The 23,476-nt window shown below is 45.0% G+C and overlaps 2 protein-coding genes across 3 annotated transcripts; both read right to left on the bottom strand.

Moving 5' to 3' along the window:
- Positions 1-646: 646 nt before the first annotated feature.
- Positions 647-7,935, bottom strand: mxd3 (MAX dimerization protein 3). Its single transcript, XM_035407558.1, has 6 exons — positions 7,694-7,935; positions 6,834-6,936; positions 6,225-6,254; positions 5,705-5,819; positions 5,408-5,570; positions 647-4,722 (listed from the first exon to the last, which is right to left on the bottom strand). Exons 1-6 carry the CDS (start codon positions 7,770-7,772, stop codon positions 4,604-4,606), a joined length of 609 nt encoding a protein of 202 aa, XP_035263449.1. The 5' UTR covers positions 7,773-7,935; the 3' UTR covers positions 647-4,603.
- Positions 7,936-9,349: 1,414 nt separating this feature from the next.
- LOC118222177 (lateral signaling target protein 2 homolog) lies at positions 9,350-23,440 on the bottom strand. Of its 2 annotated transcripts, none has more exons than XM_035407549.1 (13): positions 23,321-23,440; positions 17,928-18,068; positions 17,648-17,785; positions 16,706-16,908; positions 15,733-15,822; positions 15,180-15,269; positions 14,554-14,655; positions 13,081-13,752; positions 12,269-12,372; positions 11,066-11,182; positions 10,688-10,798; positions 10,391-10,494; positions 9,350-10,119 (listed from the first exon to the last, which is right to left on the bottom strand). In XM_035407549.1, exons 2-13 carry the CDS (start codon positions 18,003-18,005, stop codon positions 9,997-9,999), a joined length of 1,932 nt encoding a protein of 643 aa, XP_035263440.1. In that variant the 5' UTR covers positions 18,006-18,068; positions 23,321-23,440; the 3' UTR covers positions 9,350-9,996. The 2 variants fall into 2 exon arrangements, with proteins under 2 accessions (XP_035263440.1, XP_035263439.1); XM_035407548.1 differs by lacking the exon at positions 23,321-23,440 and adding an exon at positions 22,367-23,310.
- Positions 23,441-23,476: the final 36 nt, after the last annotated feature.

The following is a 23,476-nucleotide window of genomic DNA, read 5'->3' as shown; positions in this document are numbered from 1 at the left end:
GGTTGCATTTTCCTAGAAATCCAGTTGCAACATTTTTTTGCAAAACCCACCTAAGAATGCATGAGAAATTCCCTCCTGACTATTAAAAAAAGAAAAGGGAATGGTATGTGTGTTGATGTAATGTTTGTGGAAATGGATATTTTAAGATGCTTTTCCTTTTTGGAATGCCCAATCACTCACGTACTACAAAGCTCATCCCGACCTCCAGTGAAATGTGTGCTTGGGAAGAGTGCATGTTTGTCTTCACTCTCCTTGAAAGCATGCAATATCACTGCCACTTATTTTCACACCATGGTCAACAAGTGAGGCTCCCACAGACGCGAGTCGGAGGAAGACGCTTCATGTGCAGTCGAACAAGTAAAGCATGAGACGATGTCATCCTGGCAGGCTGGATCCCTCCCTGGGCAATGCATGCCCCAATAGCATGTTGCCCTGCAGGGCTAATGGTCCCTAGCTGGTACTGGCTTGGATCCGGTTCCTGTAACAGTCCGTGAGGCTCATCCATGCATTAGACCAGTGCCTTAAGAGGTGCCACCCAGCAGTATGAGATAAATACTCCTGTCAGTAGAGGATGTGTACCGTTTCGTGACATTTCCTTTCTACATCCTGTCACAAGCAACTGTTAAATTAACAAAAACGAGCAAAGTTAAATATATAAAATATTTATTATACAAATGCATACTAGTATAAAAGATTGCTACATCAGATTACTGGGGGAATCTTACAGGTTACACACAAATGATACAAGTTTTTTTTTTAACAGCTGTTGCAATGTTATCACCATCTTAGATCACAAGCCTTCAAGTGTGTGGATATTAAAGACACCAAACAAGAAGGCACTGTCCTTATTTTTTATAACGGGTGTCGGTAGAGAAGTATTGTTTTCAGAGATACTACATCCATCTTGCATGATCTACACAGTAACATAAGAGAAGACTGAGTACTCAAAGCATTTAAATAGGAAAAATGCATTTTTTTTTTTTTTTTGCATATTTTCACCAAGCAGTGAGATGCATATCAAAGGTCTGTGTATACCATAGAGGACATTCCACCTAGAGAGGAGGGGCGCCACCTTCCTGGTAGAAAACGTGCTCCACCTATCTTTAAATACGTTGTTAATCAATGGAACAACACTGATGATGATTGGTGGCCAAAAACACTTTCTGGCTTTACTTCCAAGCTCCCAAAAGGGACATCCATGATGTCACTAGTAGCAAATCAAGAGAGGAATGGCACCAAACATGGAATATGTTGGTAGGAACCAATAGAAAAAAACCCATCAGGAATCATAGCACACTCATGACTGTCTTTCAAACTGCGATTCCTGGCTTCCAGTGGGTATTAGCAGTTAGTATCCACCAATCACTGTAGGTGTTTGGTTACCAAAAAAAGATTGGTGGAACTCTGTTTTTAGCCAGTACAGTGACTTCATGACTGTAATATCCCTATTTAATGATCCCTGCTATAGTCCTGGAAGACTCTTAGTGGAGTGGGGAGGGGTAAGTGCTATGAATCTAGGGACAGGCTTTTTTTGGTGACGTTATCCAACAGCCTAACTCTGCCAAATTTTGTGCCCGAAATGTCACCTTAAAAATGAAATTTAAACACCCTATATTGCAGATTGACTTCACTGTAAAATAGAAGGCAAACCTTACCTTCTATAATTACTGTACCTCTTAAATTTACCATATAAAAAGTAAATCTGCCTTACATTACAGTTAAAGCCAAACTGGAAAAGGGGATTATACATTTCCTTTCAGTTAAACAAGGGGTGACACTTAGGGCCTGATTTACTAAGACCTTCAGTACATGCACTGAAACATTAACACATCCAATAATTGGTGCAAATCAAATACCCTTGCTCACGTTACTGGTTTCGCACCTGCTAAAAAATTTAACACGTGCTAAAGGTTATTAGTAAATTAGTAAATCAGGCCCAAGGTCTGACCTTGTCTCAAGTTGATTCTTACAACTACCGATGTGCATTAATCTGGAAATAAAAGCACACACACTTAATACTTGATTATTGTTCAAAGGCTAGGACCCACACCAAATAGATGTAATGATGCTACCCACCCCAATATCCTGTGATTGTATCAACAGGGTAAGCCAGTCAAAATGCTATTTGCTTTGTTTGAAATGAATCCATATACAGTGTTCGCTGTTAGGGCCTCCCCCCCCCCCCCCCCCCCCCCCCAAAAAAAAAAACTAATAACGTTTTTGGTAAAATAAAAGTGAAAAAAACCTGATGCTAAACATCCAGTTTCATGCAGTGGCTTACGCACATGGATAACACAAAGGACATGTACATTTACACACGGGAGATAAAAGAAAAGCAAATCTCACATAACAAAGTATGAGTAGTAATGCCTAAGTATTCATAATTAACCCTTTCAGATATTTCTACATAACATTAATGTTAATTGTGCCTATAATATGGCACTTTGCTAAGTGCTTTGCCCTTGGATATCATTACCAACTTTTTCCTTTTTTTTCCATTATGCAAACAGGAGCACAGTGGTCACTGAATGCTCATTGCATTCATAAAGAAAAAGTAACACTTACAGGAGATATTTAACCCTGAGGACGAAGCCACTGCATTTCCATTGAAATTGCTCCTATTTTGCATTATCTTGAGGTCAGAATGGACTTTATCGGTTAGCTCTGAATGTTCCATCAGACCTTACTACCTAATGACAAATTGCTTCATGCCTACTGACAATCACGCTCTAGCCTAGGCTATGCTTTTCAACCCATGTGTCTTACAAAAGACTGCAGAAAATGTATAGTATAGCAATAGCTGATCTGAAAGTGACATCTAAAACCAAGTCAGTACAAGTGCATCGATATGTTGTGCAAAAAGGAAGAAAAAAAAAGAACATCAAAGAAGAGCTTAAATGGCAAAATAAACACAAGTAGAAACATAAAAATCAGCTTAAATAAGACAGATATGATATTAATCCAGGTAATATTCTGGATAGCTTTACGAAACACAGGTAGAGAAGTGCAAAGGACAGCTGAAGGTCGCCGTGGAAACAAAGGTTGCGATCCAAAAAGTGGAGCAGAAGTTGTGGTCCAGCCCAAATTGGACCACAGCAAGGCTCGATGGGTCCCTGTAGAGACGGATTCCTTAAAAATATATATTGCCACTAGGCAGAGAGGCAGACTCCCCTACCCACAACTGCAGTCTTTTATTTCGGTGGCTAGCCGGAATGTGGAAGTGCATGGTGACAAGAGTACTAACCTGACCTAACCCTAAACCAAACACCATGCTTTTAGTCTGACTTGGAAGCCCAGTTTGAAAGCTTCATCTCCTGGTATCTTCCACATTTTGACTCGTCTTCCCTCTCCAAGGTATTATATGACCAGACAAAACTGTTCAGACTATTCAGACTGAGGAGATGAACGAATGCATGCCATGATTTTGGTTTCAGTAACCCATCAAGAAACAATCGCCATGATAGACAATCTGTCCACTGAGCGGTGGCATCGAGTCACCTGAGCTGAGCCTTGTGCTATTTGGATCAGTAAGCTTTGCATTGGTACAGTGCTGCGCACAGACATTGGGTCTGGTCGTGTGTTCTTTTTTTAAATTTCTTTGAAATTGAGTTATTGTCTCTTCTGCACCACCTCACTCTCCAAGTGCATTTCTTTTTTTTAAAGGAAATGCTCGTTAACAGCATGTGAACACAGAACTCCCCTCCAATCACACTGCTTGTACAAACCACATAACCTACTTCCGATCTAACCTGGCACTTTGCAAGCCTTGTGTGCTCCCTCAGATAATGGTGATAATAATAATAACAATAACAATAATAACAATAATAATAATAATTATTATTATTATTATTATTATTATTATTATTAATAAACATAAAGTCTTTCCAAAGAGCCAATTGAGGACCAGAATCTCTCAGTCGAAACTTCCTGCTTCACAGTGAAACAGAAGCTATTTGAGGACACTTACCCTAAACAAGCCAAACGGTTTTGTACACAGCTATTTTTATGTAGGAGGAAGTCTTCCGGCTCAGTAAAGACAAAAAAAAAAAAAAAACCCCAAAGCTGCTTTTACTTAAAAATATCAACATGGTGTCTAATTGGACACACGCTTGTCCCACCAAAACTCCATTTCCCACAAGCCAGGAGTTCTGGGACGCATGCTGTCGGGGGGTCAGATCTTATACTGACTAAGGCGATCTTCTGGCACTTTTGTGAAGTTTTTACGCAGGGCCGATGACTTGGCCCTCCCTGAGCGGGTTTGAAACTGGGGAATTCCCCATCGTGTTTCCGCAGGGCGCTTGAGGCATCGATCTTCCCCGGCCCCTGTCGGATTACTCAACCGACGACTCGACGACGCGGCCCGGGGTGGGTTCTCAAACGCGCCGTTACACCGTAAAACGCGCACGGCCTATCCGCTCCGCCGTACGCAGGGGGGGCGCTACAAGAGGTCCCGGCCGCCACTTTCTCAGTTTTTTTCTCTCGTCCACCGCCGCACCACATTTTTTTTTTCTTTTTTCTTCCGTTTTTTGTTGTTTTTTTTTGTTTGTTTTTTTTTTTGGGAATGTTTTCAGCCGAAGCGCTCGACCGAGCGGGCGATCCGATGTCATAGCCAGGCGCAGCCGGGCGTGGAGTAGCTGTGGTCGCCCTCCGTCTGCGTGGCCCCCAGGCCGTCCGACTCCAGACACACGAAGACCATGCTCTCCACGTCCACCTCCATGTCCTCTGCAGAGACAAGGCCCACAGGGCGTTAGCACACCCCACTCACCTGTCAATCAACCAGGGGAATCCAGCTGGAATCCTCCAACTTAAATTCTGTACATTTGAATATAATAATACTAATAAACATCCACCTCTAGTTTGGATTGTATCGAGTTGGATAGCTCTGCTTTACGAGAGTATGAAGCACTACACAGTGCAGTCATTCCTCCATTTAAAAAACACCTTGAGAAAGAATTCTCCATACAGTGCCACTGACAAAAAAAGGACAATCTTCACAGCCATTCAATGAGAGGAGTCCCTACTTCTCCACTAATTACTGTTACCTGCAGCCAGTCTTGGTATTTTAAAACAATCAACACTTCTGCTCTCTGAAAGCAGACAGATTTTTTGCCTTCATTTCATCAAGACAGATATATTTTACTTTCAATCTTACAATCACTTTCAAACATAAGAGTTCTAAGCACTTTTTTGTTTTTTTGCTTGCCACTCGATATGTACTTCTGCAAGTCAATTAGACTAAATGCATCTTAAATGACTGACTTGTAAATTGTATATTGTCTAAGACTTACAAAAGTTATTTATAGAGGAAAAAAGAAGTTTCAAAAGCTGTATTTCTGGGAAATTATTTTTGTGTGTGTGTGTGTACAAGTGTGTATGTTAGAATATATGCTCAGGTGCGCATGTATACCTCTGTCGGAGTCGGACCGTTCTGAAGACACGGTGGACCCCAGGCTGTCGTTGCGGATCCTCTCCGAGCCCTGGAGCTGTTCCAGCCTCACGCGCAACCCCCTCTGCTCCCAGCGCAACCTGTCCTTCAGCCGCTCCGCCCGCTCGTCCTGCTCCTGCAGCTTCTGCAGCACAAACAAGCCTCTGTGATACACACGCACGCACCTACACACAGACACACGCACACTCGCAGACACACACACATACAGACAGACGCACACACACACAAAAACCAAGCCCAGCGGCCCCGGCCGCTCACCTTGATGTGCAGACGAGCTCGTCTCAGCAGGTTGAGCGTGGTGTTCCTGACTGAGTCCGAGGAAAGAGGCACCTGCTGCTTCAGCTGCTCCAGACACTGCCTCAGCTGCGCCCGCCTGGACACACGTATGCGCATACATGAACCAAAGGAACGTCACAGCACTGCAACACTAAAACACTGCACCTATGTGCACATAGGTGTGTACACATGTATACCAGGGTAATATTGAGGTACTGAAGCACCCAAGACATTGCCGCACCTCAACATCACTGATACCCATGTCAATGAGGGAAAATACTGATTTTGTACATTTTGTTGAATAAAATGCAACGTTTAGTGTAGCAGGTCTCCATATGGTACAATGGACAATATGGTGAGTTAATCATAAATGTATAAGTAAAATGCAAAGAATACACTTTAGATTAAAATTCTGATTTCTAATACCTTAGTTAAATTAAAATGGGAGGTAATATGCAAACCATGTGCAACAAAATACAAAATATAAGGCACAAGCCATTACCTGTGCTTCTCCAGTTCATTGTGCACCGACCTGAAAAAACAAAAAATATTATTTTTGAAAATACACACACACACTGGCCGTTCGTCAAAAAAATACACTCCGAAAGTAGCCATATGTCACATGATATGGTAACAATAACAGATTCCCATACAAAAGCAATCATTCAACTGAGGAACCCTTTCCCGGAAACAAGAACTTTCCAGCGCTTAGAATAGTGTTGTGCTGATTATGGCAAAACTGGCTGTAAAACGCGTCACTTCCTCAAAAAAGTTGCGCTGGTATTTATATGTGGCGATTATGGCAACACCAAATGTGGTTAGCAGAAATCTCCATTCATTTACAACAGAATGGCCTGGTAAAACCGCTACATTTTAATGAGGTTACTTCAAATATTTTAGGAAGTATTTCATAACTTAACCATATAAAACTTAAATTATGAGATGCGTTCGCAAGTGATTCGAATAACGTGATAACGAATATTTTTTCAACAAGTTAAACAAGTCGTCTCTAAATGTAGGCTATGGGGCATTAAATAGCAAGCTATTCTAGTTAGCTAAAAATGACCCCCATCAATGCCTCCGCCCAGTCACAGTAGTTATATAACCTTACCTTGTGCTGTCCGCATCGCTCTTCTTGTTTTTTTGTTTGCCCCTCTTATCGGATGCCCCTTTACTGTAGAAAGGAGGTACAGATGCGTAGCCATGCTCCGCTTCTGGGAGACAAACCACAAACAATGCACGGGTCAAGCCTTTGTCCCCGCTCAACCGGGACAGGCAGACCTGAGCCCATCCCATTTCTGACAGAACACCGGGACCAGCGCAAACCTAACATTCTTAAACCGGGTGAATGATATACAGGGTGTAAATCAGTTTATCTGTGTACCCTGCTTGCTGTACCTGTTTCAGCTAACTATTTTATAATAAAAGTATCACACTTAAAGCGCGTAATACTGGTTTCTGGTGGACGCAGACAGTCAATGACAGTTCTATTTTTGGCGCCACCATCGCATTTGAAGACAGGACCCGACAACATATGAAATAACTATATTTAGGCATTAAAACAAAATACAATGAAGGCAACAGAGTTGCGAAAAAGTACCGCGATTTAATTCATATACTTTCATTCATTCTATGCCCACTACGCGCTTTCAAATCAGTGACGACTTGGCGCCTTTGTGTACATTGTGCTCAAATGTAGGTCAGTCAGTCAAACATAGCCATCAATGCTAGCAGTCAGCCTACTAAAATTACACCGCTCTCGCTATGCGACTGCCCCGATTTTCACACTCGAAAAAAAATTGCCTATTTGATTATCCCCATTTTTGTAAAATCTACACATGCATCAACCAATTTAAAACAGGAAAAGATTAACTAGGAAACGACTGATTTTTGCAGACTGACTGGCTGTTATTTGTTTACTTACAACTGTCATTTAATGTGGGCGTATTTCAGTTGCAATTTTGACAATACCTCTTTCTCTTCTTTCCAAATATTCGGCAGCTTGTAACAGAACCTGGATGTTGCATCCATTGATCTCCATTTTTGTCATAAAATGAAGCGAAACGACGGTGACACCGATCCTGCTAGGTAGGGTAGCTAATTCTACAGCAGTTAAGCGTAGTGAAAGCTATTGACTCGCTTGAAGTGGGTGACGTAGACTTCACCACGCCCCTCGGATCGTTACGACCACTCCCTTGCTTTGCAACGCTGGCCCTCTTCAGGTACACGCCCATTCGAAACAATGTTACGAAATATGACCGAATATAAGTCTCAGTTGTCGTTTTTATTGTGTCGCCCCATTAATACAACCTAGACGCTGTTTGGTGAAATGATAAACATAGAAAGTTTTATTTCACCAGTAAACAATTACATTATTGTCCCTCCACTGTAACCCGGAAGTCCATGGCTTAGCGCCCACGGGCAGTACTTTGCCCTCAATTATTTTTGTATTCCAGCTGTAGGACAATTTATAATTCGCGGTAGCCTGTATGTGTGAGTTTATTTATCCTCGTCAAATATTAACAACCAACGAGATATATCGCTGTATACAGAACTTCATAAACATATGTTATTTAAGGGTAGCATACGCTTTACAAATTAACTTTATATTCAGCGCTGCTCAGATGTACTGATAGTTGCTTGGATCGGAAGTCAACACTTGATTACCCACAGACGATAAGCGATGCCACAAGGCTGTTGTCATAGCTGATGCCCGTAAAGGACGTGGAAGTATATGGCACGTCATGCACGTAGCCGTCTTACTGTCGCTCATTTCACGGTACTCCTTAGAGCATAGACGTAGCCTACCGTACATAGGAACTGAAGAGGGCAGAGGGGCCGGCGGTGAAACAGCCTCTACAGCGCGGTGATTTAACAACTAAAGAAAACTTCTTCGGTCATTTTTTTGTGATCATAAATTTTCTTACGTGTATATAGCAGTTTGTGAAACAATGGCTGCTTTGTTCCACAAGTCTTGGACAAATATTTAAATATACATATCTTATTACGTATTTTTAGTCTTCTTTTCATAAGAAACGTTGCGATCGTTAATACAGTTTTCGAAGTACCATCGGGAAAGTTTTGCCTTCAAAAATCTAATATTCCCCATTTCCCCCCCCCATGTTTTACTCTCAACATTCACAGTGCAGGCTTACTTCCGGGACTTCACAAGTTTAGGTTAGGCGAAGGTGTTCTTTCCTGTCGAGTCAAATATGACATTTCATTTCAGTCTTAAAAACATCCATGGGCGGGAAACCTGATATTTCAAATTCGAACGCAGCCACAGTTGGAAGGACAGCCTCGTTTTGGAACTTATAGGAGAAGGGGGGAAATAGTCAGAAGTAAAGAGGAAGCCCGTGTGTAGCTGCAATAACAGTCCCGTCCCACATTTGCGGAGCCAAAAATAAAAACTGCATGCCATTTCGGATTACAGACTAGCTCCAGCGGCAGGGAAGACGTAATTTGGCAGTACAATAAATTGCACCGTCTTCAGCACCATTTACAATATTAACGTTGCACTTCACTGTATAAATGTCTGTTCCAAGGACCCAAACTAACCGTGACAATACTTTTCTGACCCCTAAATGATGCACATACACACACACAATTTAAAACTCTGCGCTAAAGTTATGGTTTATACACCCGAACCATGCATTCATGTTTTATTCAATTTCATTTTGGCTTCTCTATAAATTAGATCCAGAATGCGTTGCACCAAATGGGCAAATACGACAGACAAATACATAATTACAAAAAAAAAATTACAGATCTGCCAACAAATCCTGTAATAGACAATAAAGACCATCTTGATTATGACAAATTTCGATCTTGAAAAAAATAGAGGATAAATATGTTCATAGCTTGCAAACTGCTGTGTAGCCCACTGTACTGCCATAAAACAAAAACATTGAAGTGTTAGCCATTTATCGACTATGGTCAGTTTGCTTCATAGGCTATGTGTAGGACAAAGCAAGAATGCTACAGTAAGGCTTTTTTTTTTAAACATGGCATCAGTAAAAAAATTGTGCAAGCAGTGATCATATCAGCGAAAATATTGAAATTATGCAGCAAGTTCGAGCTTTGAACATGAGCACCACGGCGAGTGGTCCTTCTGAGGATCCGAACGAGATGGCGAAGGAGCGTCAGGACAGAGCCGCGGAAAGCCTCGCACATTGCGCTCGTAGCTCCTAGCGATGCACTCTGTGCCCACTGGTGTCAGCCATGTTATAACTGCATTTTTTCTCCCAGACGCCTCTGGTCGGTGCCGGCGCAGGTCAGAGCTGTGCTGTTTCACCCACGGTGTGGCAGCTGAAACAGTGGTTGCACACGCGCACCGGCGTCCGCTGGCCGAGGCGGGGCAGGGGGGCCTCGTTGGGCGAGCACCGAGAGCAGAAGATCTGAGGGACGAGAGAAGGGTACGTTTAAAAAATTAAGACTTCTACATTCCATTAACAAGAGCAGAAATGGGAAAATGCAATGTTGTTCCCAGTCAAAAAAAAAAAAAAAAAGAGTAAAGAGTTCTTGCGGCAGTTTTCCGGAGCCAACTAACATCGGGAGAAAAGGAAACACATTCCGCGCACATTTCTGCAGTGTGCCCGATAGCCACAGTTGGCCCGCTTTACTGTCACCCCGAGAGAGAGGTGAGAGAGGACACCGCGACCCACGCACCTTCCCACAGCTCCGGCAGTGGTGTCGGCGACGCAGCAGAGTGAACGGGGCGTGGCAGGCCATGCAGTGGTCGCAGGCGCTGTCCGGGACCCAGACCGGGGGCCCTGAGCATCATGGGATACATGGGGGAGGCAGATCGAAGAGAGAAAGGCAGAGTAAGTTAAAATGGCATTGAGAAATGCTTCTCCAATTAAGCAAAGGGAAAGTGTTTGAAACACAAATAGCGAAACTATGGGGAATATCCCGTCGATTTACTGTAATGACCTGAAGGCGATTGTGAGTCTCTGACTCCCTCACCTGTGACGTTACCCACTCTGGGTACTCCCCTTCTCTGATCCACGCACAGCTCACAGCCCTCCTGCTGAAGGCCAGACTCCTCCTGCACCGTCTTCTCCTCTTCCTCCATCCCTGCAGGCACACAAAAAGAACACATGCAGGTTATCATCATTTCAGAAAACGCTGAAACTAAATGTCAAACTTAGGCGTTTCATGAAATCATTTCCACTGGTTCAAGATGATCTGTACTTTCCATATTCCCAAGATGACACACACACACACACACACACACACACACACACACACACACACACACACACACACAGAGAGGAGACATTAGAAAGGATGCTTACTCACACACACACACGCACGAGGGGAGACATTACAAAGGATTCTTACTCTTATTTTCGACGTTTTCTTCCTCCGAGTCGTCTCTGGAGACAATGAGCTCAAAGACGCTTTTCAGAATCGCTCGCATGTCACTGGCAAAGTTAGTCTGCAGCTGGTCGGCTACCCCTGCAAAAAAGATGATTTTCCACACCCAACTCAGACCCACAGCATTTACTCAGCATTTGTTTTCTGTTCAATTACAGAAAAAAGATTCACCACAATTTAAGACACATGTGCTTATCAGTGTTTTTCAAGTGCTAAGACCACAGTATTGCCACCTGCATCTGTATTTATTATCATTATTACGGGTTGAGTGGTAATATGGTCACGCTGGCCGATTTAACCGCTCACCCATTACATGCTGTACATTCACACAGCTGGAGATGTATAGTGGTAATTCAGGATAAGAGGCTTATTAAAACTGTATCCCTCGTTTCTCCCCAACCTCAATTCAGGTGCACACACACCTGCATGTGTTTTGCTCTGAAGCCTGTGCCACTGGTCCCCGGTACACGATTAGACAGACATACATCCTACTGCAGTCCCTCCCCCCCTCCCTCCCTCTCTGCCTCTGGGAAATGCAGCAGCCATTTATGGTCTGCAGCTGACAGTGGCACGGTCCAGATTGCATAGGAGACAGTGGGGCTCATCCACACACTGGGACAGTGTAAGAGGGGGAGCCACCCAGCTGACAGTGACATGGTCCAGATTGGATAGGAGACAGTGGGGCTCATCCACACACTAGGACAGTGTAAGAGGGGGAGCCACCCAGCTGACAGTGGCATGGTCCAGATTGCATAGGAGACAGTGGGGCTCATCCACACACTGGGACAGTGTAAGAGGGGGAGCCACCCAGCTGACAGTGACATGGTCCAGATTGCATAGGAGACAGTGGGGCTCATCCACACACTGGGACAGTGTAAGAGGGGGAGCCACCCAGCTGACAGTGGCATGGTCCAGATTGTATAGGAGACAGTGGGGCTCATCCACACCCTGGGACAGTGTAAGAGGGGGAGCCACCCAGCTGACAGTGGCACGGTCCAGATTGTATAGGAGACAGTGGGGCTCATCCACACCCTGGGACAGTGTAAGAGGGGGAGCCACCCAGCTGACAGTGGCATGGTCCAGATTGTATAGGAGACAGTGGGGCTCATCCACACACTGGGACAGTGTAAGAGGAGCCACCCAGCGGAGCGGAGCGCGGTCAGTTACCCGAGATGCAGACGAAGAGCCGGTGCACCATGTCGTTGCTGCTGCTGTAGCGCGCCCGCAGGTCCCGGCTGCTGGCGTGCCTGGTGTTGTGCCCCATGCCCGGCCTGGCGGAGACAGAGACGGACACATCAGTACAGCGCACCCGCCAAACCATGTGCCCACGCCCCCAATTAAGCCCCGGGCCCTCGGGGCCCTCGGCGCGCTGCGGAACAAGGGCCCGGCGCGGGGGGTGCAGCCGGCCGTGAAGCGCTGCTTCAAAGGGCCCCGTCATTAAGGCCCGCGGAGCAGGCCTGGAACGAGCCGCTTCCCCGCCTCGTTAAAGCCTCTCGCACACTCGCTCACGCTCGGACACACACAAACTCACTCACACACGCTAGCACACATGCGTACACGCAGACACGCACGCAGACACACACTCACTCACACACGCTAGCACACATGCGTACACGCAGACACGCACGCAGACACACACGCACACATGCGTACACGCAGACACACACGCACTCACTCACTCACACACGCACTCACTCACGCACACATGCGTACACGCAGACACACACGCAGACACACACTCATTACATTTATTTGGCAGAAGCTTTTATCCAAAGCGTTTCTCTTAGATTACAAAGTGTGTGAGCGTTGGCAGAGTGGCTGTTTGTGTTACATTGTGTGCATATGTGATGCACGTTCTTGCTGCGTGTGCATTTGTGATGTGGTATGTTTTGGTGAGGTGGTGGTGGTGGTGTTGTGTGCGTGTGTGCGCGTGCGAGTGGGAAAGAATGGATGGTATAAAATATTTTTCCCCACTTTACCTCCGGGGGTCTGTGCCGGGGGGTAACTGGCCGCAGTGCCAGCTCTGCCTGCGGCGGGATCGCCAGGAGCATTCGGCGACGGTTCCCACTCTGGGCTCTGCTGGACTGCGGTAGTAATAGAACCGCTCCCTGACCGGGGCGGCTAGCCCGGTAGCGTTCGCAATCTGCTCCCCAGGCTGGGGCCTGGTCACACAGTCTGCCTGAGGGGACGGAGTGGAGCCAGTGGCTGTGGACAGGCCAGAGGGCGGGGTTGTGGGCAGGGCCAGGATTGTGGGCGGAGCTGAGGATGTGGGCGAGGCTGGCTCTGGGGGCAAAGGTGAGGACGGCATGTGGTGAACGGAGGGGGGGGCCCCGCTCGGAAGTTCAGGGGAAGGCACGGAGCTGGGCTGTGGGGGTGAGTGGACCGCTGTGCGATCATCGCCCAAGGCGATGCTGTGGGGGTGTGGCTCAGTCTCTGAGGGTGTGGTCGGGCGGAGGGGGGGCGGGACGGCATGCGCACTGCGGAACAGCCTGCGCCGAGACCCCCCATAGTCCCCTGCCCTCATTGGCACATAGTCAGTAGGGGAGTGGCCAGCAGGGGGCGCTGAGCACAGCAGGCCGCTGGACTCGGCTGCACACAGGCTCTTCTCCAGCACGTATAGCTCCTCCTTCGTCAGGATACGCAGCAGGTCCCTGCACAGGGAAACTCTGTTAGACTTCTGGGATTCTGTTAGCACAGGGAAACTCTGTTAGACTTCTGGGATTCTATTCTACACAGAGAAACTCGGTTAGACTGCTGGGATTCTATTCTACACAGAGAAACTCAGTTAGACTGCTGGGATTCTATTCTACACAGAGAAACTCAGTTAGACTTCTGGGATTCTATTCTACACAGAGAAACTCGGTTAGACTGCTGGGATTCTATTCTACACAGAGAAACTTGGTTAGACTTCTGGGATTCTGTTAGCACAGAGAAACTCGGTTAGACTGCTGGGATTCTGTTAGCACAGAGAAACTCAGTTAGACTTCTGGGATTCTGTTAGCACAGAGAAACTCAGTTAGACTTCTGGGATTCTGTTAGCACAGAGAAACCTCTTAGACTGCTGGGATTCTGTTCTACACAGGAAAACTCTACCCAAATATCCCTCAGCATCAGATTAACTACATAATCCCTTCATTTCCCCGCTCACACTGGTAGTCAAATCGAGAGGTCCAAGAACAGCTGGTTTTCCCACCCTCCCTTTACATGGGAGTTAAGTGTGAATACAGTCTGGCCAATCAGTAGCACTAATTGTTCAATTAATTATCAGGGGGGAAAGAAAACCAGGGCCGGATTTGGATTTGAGGTCCAGATTTGAGTATCCATGCCCTACATTGTTAACCTGCCCGGTTAAACGAAGGGAAGACAAACAAACAAACAAATGGAAAAACACCAGAGAGCTCCTCGGGGATGGAGGGAGGGGAGCAGAGGCAAACGAGGGGAGGGGCGGGTACCTGATTTTGACGAGCAGGGTGTAGAAGGGGCTGAACAGGCTGGACATGCCCTGGGACCCGTGCTGTAGATTCAGGGGACCGTCTGGGAAGATCAGCAGGCCGCTGTGGAGAGGGGCGGGAGCACACGGTCATCCTCATCATTCCAAACCCATTACAAACGTGGCCAGTCAAATTAATGACAGTCCACGCACTCTAATTAACTACAGCTGAACAGCCACTGCTCAGGTTGGCTTGGTTGTAGTGAGTGACACAGCCATTTTACTGGTCAGTGACATAAAAAATATAAATAAAAAATAAATATTTTCTCTTGCACTTATTAACTTCCAATTCTTTTTACACTGAATGTTTTAAATTGTAAAGTCTATTTTATCACAATGTTTTAATATTCCACCGTTTTATTGTCTGTAACCCGACACCATTGTAAACGAGGTTTCGTCCTCAATGGTTTCTCGAAATGGAAAAAAAGGTTGAGTGGGAAAAAAGAAAAACAAAGGGACAAAACAGAGTGCACCATTGGCAGTGTGCAGGTGAAAGGTCAGCTTGCAGGTGAGAGGTCAGCGAGCAGGTTTCAGGTCAGTGAGCAGGTGAAAAGTCAATACACAGGTGGGAGGTCACAGCAGACTCACCAGATAATGGCCAGCCGTGGAATGGTGAACATAACAAGGGGCTCGTAGCCATCGATCAGCTCCTGCTTTAGGTAGCCCAGTTTGAGTGCTCTGTAGGACAGGAGAGATAACCGTTTAATCAAGGACAGGGCAGCTAATAGCAACTTAGTACTGGCTTGTAACAGAGATATTACGGGTTAGAAGCCCAACTAGGGCACTGCAGTTGTACCATGATGTACAACACTAGTAGGTGAACTGCTCCAATAAAATATTCAAATGTACAAATGAATGGCAAATGAATGAAATGTGAAAAATGTTAAACGGACAAGGGCGCCAGCTATGCAAATGAAGGACAGTGCATACATTTTACCTGGAGTCATAATCCACCTGTCAAACATGTTAAACCCCTTCCACACACTCAAATACAAACTGAACTCTTTTATGAGGCATTCAAATTTCGCATTTGAACACGATTAAGTGGGTCACAGAAAGAGGGGAAGCTCTGAACACCGGATGGAGCTTGAATGCGAGGAGCCAATGTCCCCTTAATCGGAAAAGGCGAAGTATCGGTCACCTGTCGACGGTCTCGCAGAAAAGCACCACGATCTCCTGCTGCCTCTGAAGCTCCTCGGCCGACTTGACCGGGATCACCGTGGAAACGTAGCTGCGCCGAACGAGACAACACTTTAGCACACCTGCTCCCGTCTCTACACACACACTCCTCAGGATCACGAACGAGGACAGCCAATGACTTCCGTTTATTAGCTAATAGTAGTAGGTATAAGCATGTATAAGAAAACATACAAAATTCTCCAGAGTCATTACTTAATAATACTTAAGTTATTTATATATATATATATATATATATATATAAATCATGTATCACATGTTTATGTGGTGGTATCTATAGTAGTGTCATATATATCCCTGAAAATCTTCAAGTAAACATATTATCAACCAAACGCATAATCATCATATGAAATACCGGTGAAGTTAGAGATATCTTTTAAAGTCAACCATGCAGGAAATATGGTGCTATCTAAAATATATTTTATATATTCTTTCAAAATTAAAGTACTTTAAACAATTTGTCTGTTTCGCCCATACAAGGCAAGAAAACTCAACTTGTTGCCACAAGTTCAGTTCGCTACGTGGAAATAATGTAAGTTTGGTATTTCTGGATTGCAGCTATACAATAGATGTATGCCACTGACAGCCAATTTCTCACATCAACAATGAAAGGCAATTATCTAAAGAGGCCTTTAAATCAGTGATGACAGAGGAACAGAAGAACAGACAATATCTGCCAAGGGCAGTTCAGATCAAAAAGGCTTTAGCCGAATAGACAATTTTAGAATGCTTCCAGAATGACTTTTCTTTAGTCTGGTGAATGAGTTTTACAAAGTCCAGTCAACTGCAGTGTTTGCTATTGAACATGTAAATCTCTGTGAGTCCAGGGTTTAAATTTCACCAGTCTGGTCTCATCTGCCGTGGCCGTCCTGATCTGAAGAAGTTGGATGTAGCGGGCATGTGACCCGGGGAGGTACCTGAGCTCAAACTGCGAGAAGGCGGAGTCGTAGCGCAGGAGGGCTTCGCGCAGGGGGGGAGAGTAGGCGTGGCCGTCCCCCAGGCTCTGCTCCCTCAGCTGCAACCGGGCGTCCTCCAGGCACTGCAGCATCTGCTCCGCCAGGGGGCGCAAGCGCTGCCCCTCCACCTCCCGCACCTCCAGGAAGGAGCCCGCGGAGAGGCACTGCCCCACCAAACGGAGAGAGAAAGAGAAAGAGAGAGAGAGACCACAAACCATAAGCGTACTCAGGACCTTCTATGTACACAAACACACACACACACACACACACACACACACACACACACACACACACACACACACACCACCCTACCAAAACACATACACCACTTAAACGCACACAAACGGTTTTCTTTGTGGCTTCCTGCCAAACCTGGGTTGAACACATTTCTGAAATACTTTAAGATGCCCGTACATTTATAAAACACTCCTGCAGCTTCCTTGGAACGTCTCATTAACCAGATAATTCACTCATTTCAAAGAATAATTTTGTTCTTAATATGGGCCTGAATGAGTGAAAAATGTCTGTAAACTTCTGGAATTTTCCTTGTGTCTAAAGAGTTTAAAGTACATGAAATCATGTTTTGACCCAGGGCTTGTTTTCTACGTTATCAGCACAGTACTTGACATTCTTGTGCTGACTAGTCGCAACAATCACAGTCCATCGAGCAGCTGTGAGGGCAAGTGGAGTTTATGAACCAAAAAAATAACCAGACAGCACATTGATCGGACCCTATCGCAGCACCTGTCTAGAGAGCAACGTCTTTCTGTTAGTTCACAACAGAAAGGATTCAGAAGGACACAGAAGAACATGGATCAGCATTGCGACATAGATCAGCTTGGCACCGTATAGATCGCTCATTTCTGAAGCCAGTTTTCTTCAGCGTGTGACCTTTGACCTCACCTCGGCGGCGAACCACAGCTGCACGCCCAGGTTCTCGTGCAGGATCTCGTCAGGGAACTTGACGTGGTAATCTCTGCTCTGCCGCTGCGCTGAGATGCAGTCCTCCATCACCAGCTCGATGGAGCGCAGCATCTGATCCTGACATATAAACAAAAAACCCAGTTTTACCGGCGCCCTCTGCTGGCCAGGAGGCATTCCCGTCCCAGAATGAGAACAGATGAGAAAAAGCTTCGTTGGAACGGTCACACCTACAGATGGAGCCCACAGACAGGTGCCTTACCTGGCTCACTCGTAGTCGGTTGAGCAGCACCAGATACTTCTGGGGGTCCTTGCGTAGGTCGACCGCGTTGAGCTCCATCGTCACGCGGGTCACCTCCTCGTCCGCAAAGAAGAACCGAGCGAGGGGCCGGGTGTCAGACCGCTGGAGACGAAGAGAGAGAGAGGCTGAACTATACAAAGTACTGCTCCATCGACAATCAGTACAGCTTAACCTTTGACCCCAACCCCCGCCCCCCCCCCCCTCCCTCCCCCCCCATGACCCAACCTCTGTTATGACCCACTGCACACTGCAGCAGCACACTACACACTCAGTAGATGCATTCATATTATTTTAGACCATGCTAATGAAAACAACGTTTCTGGTTCTCTACGAATGATCTGCTATGGTTCACAAATACGTACAAACCAGGCAGTGTGCTGGCAGCCCCTGAATAAACTGTAGTTACTCCACTGTTTATATTCTGTGGAGTCTTTGACACAGGCTTAATCAGTTGTTTAATGCACAAACACAGATGTTTTGATTGTAACACCACTACCTTGTTCAAGCAAGACACTGATTTTTTATTTGTTTGAAACTTTGCAATTCTTCTTCTTCAAAACAAATTTAAAAAACGTAAAATATACACCAGGCCAATTTCTCTGAACAACTGGAATTACATAATATACTGGCAAATGGTATAACAAGGATCCCACATTTAAGAATTTCCGTTAACTTTGGTCATTTGGCCTTTTGAGCATGATATTTTCTGTAACAGTTGTCCCAAGCTTTCAAATGCAGAGAAGTGAATCATGTATATAAAATTATTTTTTATTATAAATTTATTATTAATTTTATTTAAATCCCACACGCACACGACTTCTGATTTACGCGTTTTCCAGCTTTCATGAGGTCACAAACAGGACTGCAGATGCTGTATATGACGTGCACTTCGACCGAAGCGTACAAACAGTACACAGCCTCTGGCAGAATCGCTGAGCCCAGATATGATTCACAGAAAAACAACTGCTTACTACACCCCGATCATCCACGACGTCACATTTCATTCATGAAAAAACTGAAATATCTTTATCTAACATGTTGGAAATGAAGCTGTGTGTACGCGAGAGTCAGAGTTACGGCTGGGGCCTTTCAGGGACTCAGGGAGATCGGTGAAACGTGGCATTGGGGTTCTTCTCAATGGCGCCCGTCACCTTGATGCTAGCTGCTTTCGCGGCGGGGCAAGCCCGAACGTGCCTCTCGGCAGCCCGGCAGATGAGAGGCGTCGGAATGTAATTACGCGGGCCCCAGCCCATCCCTGCGGCGGCTGCTGGGATCAAAAGGCGAACGTTCCGGGGAGCCGCCACAGTGTGAACACGGACGAGGCAGGAGGGGGGTCGGTCACATCACTCTGTAATTTGGCCTCCCTTCTGGGCAGGCCGGCCCCTGTGGTCCCAGCCCGAGCTAAGCTGTGATCACTGACTGACCGTGTCATCACCGCAGGTCTCCTGGCCGAAGCTCATAAGCAGTAATTATGCTTCCAAAGGGCACACTGTGGAATAGCTGACAGAACAATAGCCCTGAGTGAGCAGCAACACACAGCCACAACTTGAACAGGGACTGTGGACTCATACTAGCCTATATTTTTATGGGGGGCATTTTGCGTCATTGATCAACCCCACATCTCTGTAGGTGTGTCCTTACACAAATCCCTGATTAAAGTGCAAGTTTAAAAAAACAGTCAGTGAGAAAAAATGCTAACACAATCACATTCATGGGGTGAGGACTAACCCATGATAGAATTATGCCAACAGCAGACAATTCTGATTGGCTAATCCTGTCACATTGCCCACTGAAGTTCCAATAGGCCTTAACTGATCAATAGGCTGATTAACTTGATCTACATTCAGCAACCACACAAATGTAAACTAGCATACTATTAGTTACTCATTTGTAATATGAACTGATGAACTGGCTTTAAAGGCTCAACTTTAAATCATTTTATTTCCCAAAAGCACACCCTAAATTAAATATTACCAAGTGATAAAGTGGAAGAACACAACTTCAGCCAGTTTTCACGAGTTGTAAATGACCAGGAATCACAGCATCGGCATAAATAGAACCTATAAAACGCTAAACCTATAAAACACCTTTAAATAGGCCATTTAATTTAAGACACATTGTCAGAATACATATTTTATCAAAAGTTAATCATCATACCTGGAGATTAGCAGTGAGAACATTACAATATAACTAGTCTTCACAGACTAGCAGATAGCAATTGTGAGAAATTATCAAGGCTCTATATTTTTGGCATGATACTCAGCGATTCAATGTCATGTAGCGCAAAACTATGGCAGTACATCAGATCGGTTCATTAGTGCGCGGGTGAGCGGACAGGGGCTCCTACACCATTGCGTGCTAAAGTGACTCCAAGCCATTCCAACAGACATGGTCAACAACACAAGATAGCCAGCCAGAGAGCAAAAGAGTTTGGCACACACAGTATAAAGACCTCCTTAATCACACAGTGTGGTCCTTAAATACACCTTTGTCATCCAGAAAGCATTGTGCTGGGGAACACACAAACACTGCCACTTGTGTACTTAGCCAAAGGTGAGAGGCCTGACTCCCTCAGCATGTGATTGTTTGCTGGGATCTTTACAATGATATAATTCACAATGGGGAGAGCGTCAGGTTATGAACTGGGGGCAACATGTTTGCAAAAAAAAAAAAAAAGTCACCAAAAGGGCCATCCAAATCAAAACATGCTTATGCAGCCACACAAACTAGTCCAACTAGACAAAATGAAAACAGAGAGCATGTATTAGCCTGACTTGACTGAGACACTGGTGGAATTGAATATACTTTTGTGAACCACATATTAGGGCCTGCCTTACAGACAGAAGGAACCTTATATAGAAGAATCACCTCTTCAGATTGCACTACAGCTGCCCATGAACCCCTTTATACATTATTTCCTTCACCATTTCTTTCTCTTTCTTTGATTGGCTTTCCTTTTTGTATAATGTTATGAAGATGTATAGCAGCTTAGAAAAGTTCGCAGTCTTGTGGTATTCTTTCTTTTGTTACAGCACATTGCGTACACACTTATGTACGGCGCTCTGGTTAAGAGCGTCTGCTAAGTGACTAATGCAATGAACACAATTTGGAGTTTAGGAAGTTTTGATAAAAAGGACAATCATGAAGAGCCATCGTGCAAAGTAGCTCACACGAAGTTACTTTCGTGTGACACCGGGGCCCTGCAACCACCTTTAAATGACAGAAAATAAATTAGGCCTAATGAACCAGTTAAACACGGAAGGAGTCTACCCTGCTGTACAGCTTCATTAAGCCTTTAGGGGAACATGGCAAGGTGCCCGATTATTCGAAAGCAAATTTGCTCATAGTTCAGCAGACTAAATAAAATACAGAAGTATCACTCAATTCATTGTTTCAACCCATTTTCCCTGATTGAATCAGTCTAATTACTTACGAACGCACTGCAAGGAAATAACCTAGCCTATCCCTTACGCATGGGACATGTATTTTTGCATAGTCTATAGCCTACGGTCTTCATGTATGGCATGTACTTTGCAAAACTGCAAAAACCAATGCGAAATATTAACTATTAGGCCTATAGAATACAGACAAAATTAACTATTACATGCGGCCCTCCATAACCTACTTTTTTCAAAACTTGGGTCTTCAATTTGGCTCCTGTAAAATGTGTATAGGGAAATTACCGTAGCTCCTGCCAAGCACGCTTTCGATCAGTGGCTTTCTTGTAGTCATAACGGAATCAACCCAAACGTCAACCCCTAGGACCATCCATTAAGTTCCAACGAACAGAAACGGGAAAAGACCAGAAACTACGGACAAGCTTCTGGCACTGGCAGTAACTAATACAAAAACAAAGTCATGTGGAATTTCGTCGCAGCGGACATGTGCCAAAACTATATCAATTAGCTACATTAGATATGGGCATCCCTGATCAGACGGTTAGGCTACTGTAACACCAACTCATCAGGCTAAATTTTGATCTTAAAATCACTATGGCTCAATGACCTTCCCTCCACTATGCCAGTGTTCTCAATATTGCACAGTATGTTAGTTTTGTGGTAGCGCATTCAGGGTGTAAATAACATTTATCAAAATTAATGCATAAACCAAAGAACGACAGGTTCGGCTGTTGACGCGCTCCCATCGTCACCCGTAGTTCCTAAGAAACATTCCATCTTGCTACAATGTTTCAAAACTGAAAATAAAAGGTCGCTCTTTATCGTGTATAAAACGGAACAGCCGAGATTAAACGGGCCCCCACTGAGTTTTGAAACAAATGCCACCTACTTAATATGGCATTTACGTCGGCAACTTTGTAAACATGTATGTTATGCTATACTGTACAAGGACACGTATCTACACTTCAGACAGTAGCTTTATCAGTTAGTTTAAAATCTTACCTTGGGCCTGTTGAGCCATCGTCGCACAAGAGCTGACAACATTTTGTAGTTTGGCTATTTTGTCAAAACTTAGCTAGCCAGGCAGCCACTGTAGCAAGTTAAATATGCTCTCGGTCAGTACTGTAGTCGGATCAAACAGTGAAAATATTCAAATGGAGAGATGGTAAAACTTTTTAAAACTTAAACGTTATTTAGAGATGAATCCTTCGGTGGAATCGATTTAGCCTATCTTGTCGGTAGGCTACAGTTTCTACTGCGTATTCCACCAAGCCAGTGTTTGGAGTCTCAAGTCTTAAAAGTTCTCAAAGCGTATCCCAGTGGATCCTAGCTCGCTTGTTTGCTAGCTATGTCGTCGGGCTGCATACTTCTGCTCTGTCATTTTCGGTATAGACTACTTCAAGGCAGACCGCATGTCCCACAGCAGTGTGAGCGCTCCAAGTGTTCACGTCAGTTCTCAGCCTCTTTCATCGTTAGGTAGTTACATTTCCGTGAATAACATAGGCACTTAATTTCTATTTAATGATAATCTCCATTTTTCTTTACAAAGTGAAACCAAACGACGTCAATTTTGCCAGCCAACTTTTAAAAAGCAGTGTTGTTTCCTCGTCCGCTTTTGAACTCCGACTGGTAACTTCGTACCGCACCCGCATGCTCAGCTCTACTTTGGACTTCGATTAAGTACGAAGGCGACACCCTTAATTCAGCTACCGAGTTCTTGAACATTTCCGGTTTTCTAAGTCATTCTTCAGAATTTCTGAGTTATCGCTCAGAACTCTTTGCGGACCAAACCGGGTAGCCAAAAGTTGTCGCGAATAATCCCACGTTAAGAATGTTTTCTTTTCCGCTCTTCTTCTGTCCTGTAGGCTAGTGTTTGTCAGCCCTTCCACGCCTTTTCAAGTCGTGATCATGTACTACGTCACTTGTAACCCGCACCCTTTCCGCACCCCGACTCACCTGGGAGTGATAGACTGTATGCCCTCAGTCACTGATCCTGGATCAGTCGCCACCTCCCATTGCATAAAATGGATGGCTTCAGGATGAGCAACGAATTCCTCAGCCGTCATACAAGGCCAACTAGTGGGAAGAAAGCAGGTTTACAGTTTTCGCCTA

Source organism: Anguilla anguilla, chromosome 3, assembly GCF_013347855.1.
Source record: "Anguilla anguilla isolate fAngAng1 chromosome 3, fAngAng1.pri, whole genome shotgun sequence".
NCBI classification, from domain to species: domain Eukaryota; kingdom Metazoa; phylum Chordata; class Actinopteri; order Anguilliformes; family Anguillidae; genus Anguilla; species Anguilla anguilla.
This window is presented reverse-complemented; position numbering and strand designations above follow the sequence as displayed.

What these genes read in the sequence shown, in the direction of transcription:
- mxd3 (XM_035407558.1), bottom strand. Translation starts at nt 7,772, where the DNA reads ATGACAAAAATGGAGATCAATGGATGCAACATCCAGGTTCTGTTACAA. An exon ending in TTTGGAAAGAAGAGAAAGAG is followed by an intron (nt 6,937 to 7,693) that starts GTATTGTCAAAA and finishes TTTGTCTCCCAG; the next exon opens with AAGCGGAGCATGGCTACGCA. An exon ending in AATGAACTGGAGAAGCACAG is followed by an intron (nt 5,820 to 6,224) that starts GTAATGGCTTGT and finishes ACGTGTGTCCAG; the next exon opens with GCGGGCGCAGCTGAGGCAGT.
- LOC118222177 (XM_035407548.1), bottom strand. Translation starts at nt 22,408, where the DNA reads ATGTTGTCAGCTCTTGTGCGACGATGGCTCAACAGGCCCAAG. An exon ending in ACCCTGCTCGTCAAAATCAG is followed by an intron (nt 13,753 to 14,553) that starts GTACCCGCCCCT and finishes TTCCCTGTGCAG; the next exon opens with GGACCTGCTGCGTATCCTGA. An exon ending in ACTGCCGGAGCTGTGGGAAG is followed by an intron (nt 10,120 to 10,390) that starts GTGCGTGGGTCG and finishes CTCGTCCCTCAG; the next exon opens with ATCTTCTGCTCTCGGTGCTC.